At 58.8% G+C, this 7,454-nt stretch overlaps 1 protein-coding gene across 2 annotated transcripts in view; it reads right to left on the bottom strand.

Annotated features, from left to right (window-relative positions):
- Nucleotides 1-220: 220 nt before the first annotated feature.
- The window catches only part of CMIP (c-Maf inducing protein), a 212,795-nt gene continuing 205,561 nt past the window's right edge, over nucleotides 221-7,454 (bottom strand). For both annotated transcript variants that reach the window (XM_070770369.1, XM_019979609.2), the window contains 6 exons: nucleotides 6,733-6,873; nucleotides 6,350-6,397; nucleotides 5,180-5,326; nucleotides 4,344-4,449; nucleotides 3,752-3,822; nucleotides 221-2,182 (listed from right to left, as the gene is read on the bottom strand). In XM_070770369.1, coding sequence (XP_070626470.1) covers nucleotides 2,129-2,182; nucleotides 3,752-3,822; nucleotides 4,344-4,449; nucleotides 5,180-5,326; nucleotides 6,350-6,397; nucleotides 6,733-6,873 — 567 coding nt within the window. In that variant the 3' untranslated portion in view covers nucleotides 221-2,128. The remainder of the gene's footprint in view (nucleotides 2,183-3,751; nucleotides 3,823-4,343; nucleotides 4,450-5,179; nucleotides 5,327-6,349; nucleotides 6,398-6,732; nucleotides 6,874-7,454) is intronic.

Here is a 7,454-nt window from a genome sequence, read left to right as displayed (position 1 = left end):
GGTAGGGGTGGGTGCTCCTGGAATCCAGTGGGTGGGGGTTGGGGCTTTGATGCCCAGGATGGCCCCACAACAAAGATCTGGCTTGCAAGTGTGCCGGGGTGAGGAGCCCTGGACACAGGGTGTAGAGGCTCTGCTGTGAGCCCCCCAACTCGTGGCCTAGGTCTTGGCCCTTCCTGTCCCCACACCAGGCCCCCTCAAAGCCACACAGAAAGGCCAGATGTCAATGAGTCACTTACAGTTTATTTTTGCCTGAAAGTTTTTCACATCTCTGAACACAGCTACGTGACAGTAGTATTAACCATCAGGAAAAGCAACAGTGCGAAGGGTAAAGGTGGCATGTCTCGGCTCTTCTTCTTTTTTTTTTCTTTTTAGATTTTTTTATTTTTTTTGCTTCTGCTTCTTCCTGCACCAGAGTGCTGTAAAGTATGGGACCAGAGGGGAGCAAATAAAACCAAACAACAGAAAAGAACAACAAAAACAAAACACGAAACAGAACACATTCACACGCACGCACGAAATCAAACCTGGCACAGAAAATGAATTAAGACTGAAACCCAATTTCTTTTTTTTTTCCTTTTTTAAAAAAATGAGGGCATAGTTGGGGGGGGGGGGTAATAAAGTCTACCTAGCAAAGTATAAAACGACAAAAGCATGGTTTCCATTGAATAAGATTAAATATATATAAAACAATTACATTGACTGGGGGTTAGGTCTGGAGGTGCTGAAAGAGGGGGGTATTTGTGCTAAACCAACAGAAGATGGGGCTTGGGGGAGAGGGGACCCCAAGTAAACCATGAGGGCTGTTCTGTACAGTGAGGGCTTGTTTATAAAAGAAATGGAGATGGGTGTGTCTTTGGGGCAGGTCGGGGGACGGAGAAGGGCAGCAGGGAGTCTGCGTTGCAGTGGTCACATTCGTGGGGTGGGGCGGGCAGTCAGGCCGGTGGAGGAGACGTCTCTCTTCTCCCAAGAGACCATGCAGAGAGGCGGGCATGCATGAGGGACCACGGGAGGCACAGGACGGCGGGGAAGCCACGGGTGGCAGAGTCTCAGTCAGGAGGGGGACAGCAGAGGCCACCAGAGATGGCGTACTCCGCGGGAAGGGTGGGGGCAGCTCTTTTATGGGACGACGCGAGGACAGGTTAGCACCCCACCCCTCCAGATGTGTAAAAGGGGGCCGAGAGGAAGCTGGGGCCTTAGAGGAGCGAGACGACAATGTGGGGACCCCACTTCTCCTCCCCCAGTCTGACCCCCACCCCGTGAGGAAACTGGAGACATCTGGAATCGAAATGCACGGTGGCGTGGCGGGCAGAGGGACGGACAGACAAGAGAGCATTAGCGGACAGAATCCATTACAAAAAAAGCAATTAATTTTCCAAGGAGGTTCTTTTTTTTTTTCTTTTCCGTCTGTTTCCTTTAAAAAAATAACAAGAATACTACCACTACCAGCTGACTGGTTTGTACAGTACTACACGCCAGGGGTGGCTGGCGGGCAGGTGGGCGGGCGGGTGGGTAGGTCAAAGACTTCATAAATAACAGGCAGGTCCCAGACCTGCAATTTGTCAACGTTTCTTAAATAGGCGCGTTATTTAAATCTTATGTACAACAAGAATCACTTTGCATAGCAATGGCGAGGACACAGGACGGTGGGATGATGGGACTGGGTCTTGTCCGATGGCGATGGTGGGGCGAGTTCTCGGCAGGCCTTGGAGGAGGACAGGTCCTTCCTCGGCCTCTGGGCCCAGCGGGGTCACGTGAAAGTGGGGTCGGACTTGACTGTTCCCACGCGGCATTGAACACAAAGGCAAAGAAAATCCACAAAGGGTCCCCCTTCCCCAAGCCCCCCACCCCCACCCTCTCCCCGACCCACTGCCACTCCTCTGGTTGCTACGAAGTCCGTTTTAGATCAGGTCAAGGTTTCCGATTATGAAGCTAAAAGAATCAGGCGGGGGCTGGGCGTGCTTACGGACCCCCCCTCCCCACCCTCCCCCCTCCGCCCTCTGCCCCCAGAAAGACTCCCCCATCTATCTCACAGCCAGGACGGGGGTGGGACCCCGAGACCCGCTGCTCTACGGCTATTAGTCAGGAGTTGTGAGTTGCGGTTGCAAACTGCTTCCTGCAGACGGGAGCTTCACCAGGCTTCCGTGTAGCGGACGTCCACCTCCTTCAGGTTGGGCAGCTTGGCCTGGGGGAGCAAGAAGGATCCGGTCCCTTCCAGAACCTGGTGGCACGGAGCTCCCCCCGTACCAGTGACTACTGTTCCCACTTTGCCTGTCGGGGGCTCCGAAGCCCAGAGCTGGGAGACCTTGGGGAGAACCCAGCAGGTGGGATGTGGCCAGCCCCAGAGAAAGCAGGTGACGGCTGCTGGGGAGTCCACGTGCACACCCCAGAAGGGCTTCAAATCACTAGCTCTGGGGGTGGGAAGCCTGGGGTGTGTGCCCTCCGCTGGCACTTGCAGGCTACGTGCCCGTGGGCAGAGTCTGGGCCTCCAGAGCGGAATTCCTCTTCTGTGGAGGGACTCCAGGTCCAGTTGTGTCCAGATGGGGAGAGGGACCAAACGCAGAGCGCCCTGTGTGAGGCCACGCTGCGTGCTCAGCACACAGACTGTTCTCACTCGTCTGTGGAACTACGCGTCCTCAAGGCTGTCAGGACTTGGGCGGGGAGAATGGAGGAGGACCCCCAAGTTACTTCGCACTCAGGCTCCCCTACAGGACGTGTCACTGGACTCTACAGTCCCACCTGAAGCTCCTCAGAGCGGCTTCCTGCTCCCCACCCCTGCCACCCAGACGCGGTCCTGCTCTGCCTTCTTTTATAAACAGCTGACTTTTTTTTTTTTGGCAAGCCTTTGCTGTACAGAGAGGCTGCTGGTCTCCTGCCTTTACATCCTGTCTCCCCAGCTTCCTGCACACTGGCCTGCCAGGCAGGCTCACTTCTAAGCCCTCCTTTCTGAGTACGCTCCTTCAGCCCGATGAACAGAGCAGGTGGTCCCCTCCCTGCTGGCCCCTGAGCCCTGACCTCCCTTAGTTTGCTGTGCGTATCTGTCCACTGGGTCTGAGCTCTTTCCTGGGTAGAGGTAAACCGGCCGCACCTCCTTGCCCCCATCCTCAGCAGGGGCCTGGCCCACAGTGGGTGCTCCAAAGGCCATCTGGAGGCTTCACCAGCGAGTGAGCCCTGGGCTGCGGGTCTGACTGAGCTGGGGGGCAGGGGGCCACACCTGAAGTGGGCTTCCAGGATGCCCAGAGGCCGGTGCACTCGTGGCACTGCGTCTCCTGGCCCAGCCCTTCCTCCCAGGGCACTAGGCCTGGGAGCCTCCAGTCCTAATGAGACATGCTTTTTTAAACAAACGTGTCTGCCTTCTACCACTCAGATTCTGTCTTTCCCCAGTTCTAAGTTGCCAGCCTAGCCTGGCGGGCTGGTCCCAACTCTCGCCCATGTGACGACCCCAGTCCTGCAGACCTTCTCTATGGGGCTACCCTTGCTTGTCCTCTCCCTCAGAATCCCCGTTTTCCACCTAACAGCCAGAAACAAGCTTTTAGCATAACGTACTGCCCTTCTCAGAGCCTCTGCAAGCTTTCTACTGAACTCAGATGAAATCTAGGGGCCTGCCGCAACCTCTAAGGGCTGATGCAGTCTCACCCCAAGCTGTTCTCTCGCTCTCTAGTCACGTCTGCTGCAGAGCCAGTTCATGCCAACCTTCTCCACCTCAGGACCTTTGCACGTGCAAAGGCAGGAAGGAAGGGGAAGAAGGGATTACCTTCAGGTCTTCGTAGGTGTCCGCCGAGAGCTTGGTGCTGTTCATGTTTAAGCTGCAGAGACTCTTCATGGCTGTATGGGAACGGACAGACAGACAGTCATCAGGTCAGTGAGACCCTGCCGAGGGTAGCTGCAGATATGGGATAGAAAAGCTGGGGGCTGGGTTGAGTTACCGAGGCCTCTGTTCAGGAGACAGGGCTGGGGAGTGGGGATTCAGGGGAGCAGCTGGGGTATGCGAGGTACAGAGGTCGTTTCAGGCAGGAGCTGATCTGAATCGGGCCCACATTCCCTCCCTGCCCTTGGGGCCTCCCTGGCTGCTGTCACTGCCTGTACCCCAGTGTCCCCAGAACTCGCTGCCCACTGCCGACCAGCCCAAAGGGACCCCGCGGTGACCACGGCCCTCAGGGCTGGGACCACGTGAGGGGACAGGCTAGGCCTCGCTCAGGTTTCCTGTTCTCAATGACACCAGCTCCACGAGGGCAGGGAGAGTCCCCTGCTGTGCTCCTGGCCCGAGGAGGTGCTCAGCGAGTACGTGGTGCCCCGTGTGCCATGGGGACAGAGAAAGGCCTGAGGGGATGGGCGTGTGGACTCACAGCTGAGGGCCAGCAGCCCGGCGTCGGTGACGGGCGTCTCGCACAGGTTCAGCACCTGGAGCATCGTGAGGTGTTCCGACAGGAGCCGCAGGCCGGCATCTCCGAACTGCGGGAGAGACGCCCTCAGTCTGGGGCCCGCCTCAGGCCTCCCCCGGAAACCTGGGGCTGGGGCAGTGGCCGAGGAAGCGGCTGGGACCCGGCCCAGGCCTGAGGCTGCTCTCATTCGTTTCGGAGACTCCACCTCCCTGACCTGGGTTCACACCAGGCCGGGTCTGCTGGTGCCGTGGCCCCAACAGGGGCCCCGCTCGCCCACCAGAGTCAGTGTTGCCATCTGTCAAGGGGGGCTGTGAACCCAGCGACTTGTGGCTACCACTGGGACGGGGGGCAGCTGGGGGCCCCGGCTGAGAGATGAGGTGTCAGTGTCTGCACCTCACGGGGGCGTGCAGAGCACACGTGCCGGGGAGTAAGTGCCTAAGAGCCGGACTGGTGCGGGCAGGACAGAGCGCGCTATGCCGCACGCTCATCACCACCTGGAGGAGACCCCCAGGCTGCCTGCAGTGCCCCCGGGCGGGGGCCTGAGACCCGCGTCAGCTCCCCCAGGCTCCGCCCGGCACGTCCCTGCTCTGGGCCTCGGCAGCTCCAACTGTGAGACGGGCCGCTGGGCTTCACAGGGCCTAGCCCTCCTCTGGCCTGGGACCCTGCCGGGGTGTGGGTGCTGGGCTGCAGAGGGGCATGGGGATCGAGCGGCTGGACCCACGGGTCCTGGGCAGAAGCCGGCCGTGGAGGATGGTGCAGGGCAGGCACGGAGGAGGGCGCAGTGGACAGGCCATGCATACCTGAGTGGACCACAGGTTTAGCTGCTTGAGAGAAGGCAGTTTGATGAGGTGCTCAGCGCAGGCACTGGTTACGTTGGTGAAGGCCAAACTGAGGTTCTCCAGGTTTCCGAAGGAGCCAGAGCTCAGCAAACGAGCCAAGTCGGCATCCTGCAGGTGGGTGAACGGGTAGGCGGGGTCTTGGGGGAGGCCTGGGGCCTCCCCACGAAGAGCTCTAACTGGGGGGACAGTATGGGCCAGTGGGTTGGGACGAAGTGGTGTGTCCGTGAGGGCGGGGCTGCCTCCACGTCTCTGCGGGTGGCAGCTGCCTGGCTGGAGAAAGCCTTGGGAGCGCTGGGTCACACCCTGAAGTCAGCACTGGGGGTTCCGAGGCCATGTCCCTCACGCAGTGTGAGTGTGTGTGTCTGACCCTCTCTCTTTCCCAGGCTTGTGCCCATTCCCCGCCTGAAAACACTGAGGTCCCCTCAACACTAAGGCCTGTGGGGATCAGCGAGTATGAGCACTAGATGCTGAGGTCGCTGAGGGTCCCTTCCATCTTTGTGGTAGAATCCTTGAGTGCTAGCTGCCAATTGGTTGCCCTGAATTAAGGCTTATGTCCTAGCTAGGTGGGGCCATGTGCTAAACCCGGACAATGGTATATAAGCAGATGTGTCCGTTGGAACGTCCAGGAAGGTCCATGAAGGGAAGGGCTGAGTTCTTTTTTGCCTCTTCCTCATGGCTTGAATGGAGATTAGATGGCTGGAGCTTGAGCAGCTCTTTTGGACTGTGAAGTGGAAGCTATGTGCCAAGGACGGGGGAGTGGGAGGACAGAAAGAACTAAGATCCCTGAAGACCTTGTAAAATGGGGAAGGAAAGAGGCATTGACCTGATAAGGCTTAGTGTCAAGATAAAATGAACTATTAGCACAGAATCTGACACATGAGCGCACAAGTATGTGAGCTATTAGTGTTGCTATTGTGAATAACTTGTAACATATTAACAGTAATCTTTATCACGTTTGGTTTCCTGCAACACAGTTCTAGCCTAGAAAAGCTGGCTTGTGAAGCACCACTGAGTCCCTGTTCACCTCTCCGCATCACCTGCAAGAGAGGCTGCCTGCTGTTGCCCCCAACCCCAGGGAGGACTAGCCCACCTTCCTCCCTCCACCCAGCCCCCAGGAGGAGACCAACTCACTGTGGACTTGGAGGGCAGTGTTAGCCTGGTGGGCCCGCCTTTCCTTTGCTGCAAACAGAAGCCAGCTGGTTACGACCCACTTTTCCCTGAGCGTTCACCCTGGACCGCCCCTCTCCAGCTAACACCTCTCAGGACGGCAGTGGCAGACAGCATGATGGTCTTGGTCTCAGGGCAGACCCCGAGGCCAGGCCTGAGTGCAGGTGGTTTATCAGAGAGGTGATTCCAAGAAACACAGGGAACTGAGACCATGAAGGTCCCTAAAGGAAGAGGCAGTGGCCAGCCCAGCCAGATTCTGGGACATTAGAGGAGTCAGGGAGGCAGAGGCCCATGGGGTGGGAAGGGGGTCCCGGGGCGGGATTCCCTGTGCGGAGCCGCGCGCTTACCAGCTCCTTCAGCTCCCGCTGCCGGTCGCACAGCTGCTCGTACATGCGCTTCCCCACGCCCGTGCTCTCCAGGGTCGAGATGATCTGCAGCTGTGTGTCGTTGTTGTCGATGATGTTGTACTCCAGCATCAAGCACAGGATCTGCCGAGACCAGGAGGCACGTCACCACCAGCCAGGACTCCGGGCAGGGCTGCTCTGCAAAGGCTGGGGAGCCCAACCCTCGCCTGTCCCGAGTGCCCCGAGAGCCCTGTGCGCCTGCGGAGGGGCTGGGGTTGGGGTGCCCTGCGATCAGAGGTCCTTCTCCTCCCACCCTCTGCGCGATGCTGGGGAATTGCCTGCCGCGGCACCCCCTGGCCAACACTCCACGCACGATGCGGCTGGGCTCGGGGGCTGGGGAGCCCGAGAGACAGACCGCGCTCTCTCCCCTTGGTCTGATTGCTTGGTGCCCTCCCCGCCGACAGGTGAAGTCTAACTCCTGTCCTTGCCCCTGGGTCCGGCCTTGCTGACTCCCTTCTGGTGGCTAGAAAGTGATGCTGCCTGACTCTGAGGCGGAGGCCAGAGGAGAGACGTGACGTCTGTCTGGACAATGGCTCTGGGAGCCCCAGGCTGCTGGGGGCTCTGGGGGACAGAGAGGTGACTGAATGCCTGAGGCTGGCGAGTGGGCAGGTTAAGGCCAGGGCTGCGCTGCTGACAGTGGCCTGGGAGCCCCAGCTGCTCCGTCT

The sequence above is a fragment of the Bos indicus genome, chromosome 18, assembly GCF_029378745.1.
Source record: "Bos indicus isolate NIAB-ARS_2022 breed Sahiwal x Tharparkar chromosome 18, NIAB-ARS_B.indTharparkar_mat_pri_1.0, whole genome shotgun sequence".
NCBI classification, from domain to species: Eukaryota; Metazoa; Chordata; class Mammalia; order Artiodactyla; family Bovidae; genus Bos; species Bos indicus.
Note: the sequence above shows the minus strand (reverse complement) of the source record. Positions and strands in the feature narration are given on the sequence as shown.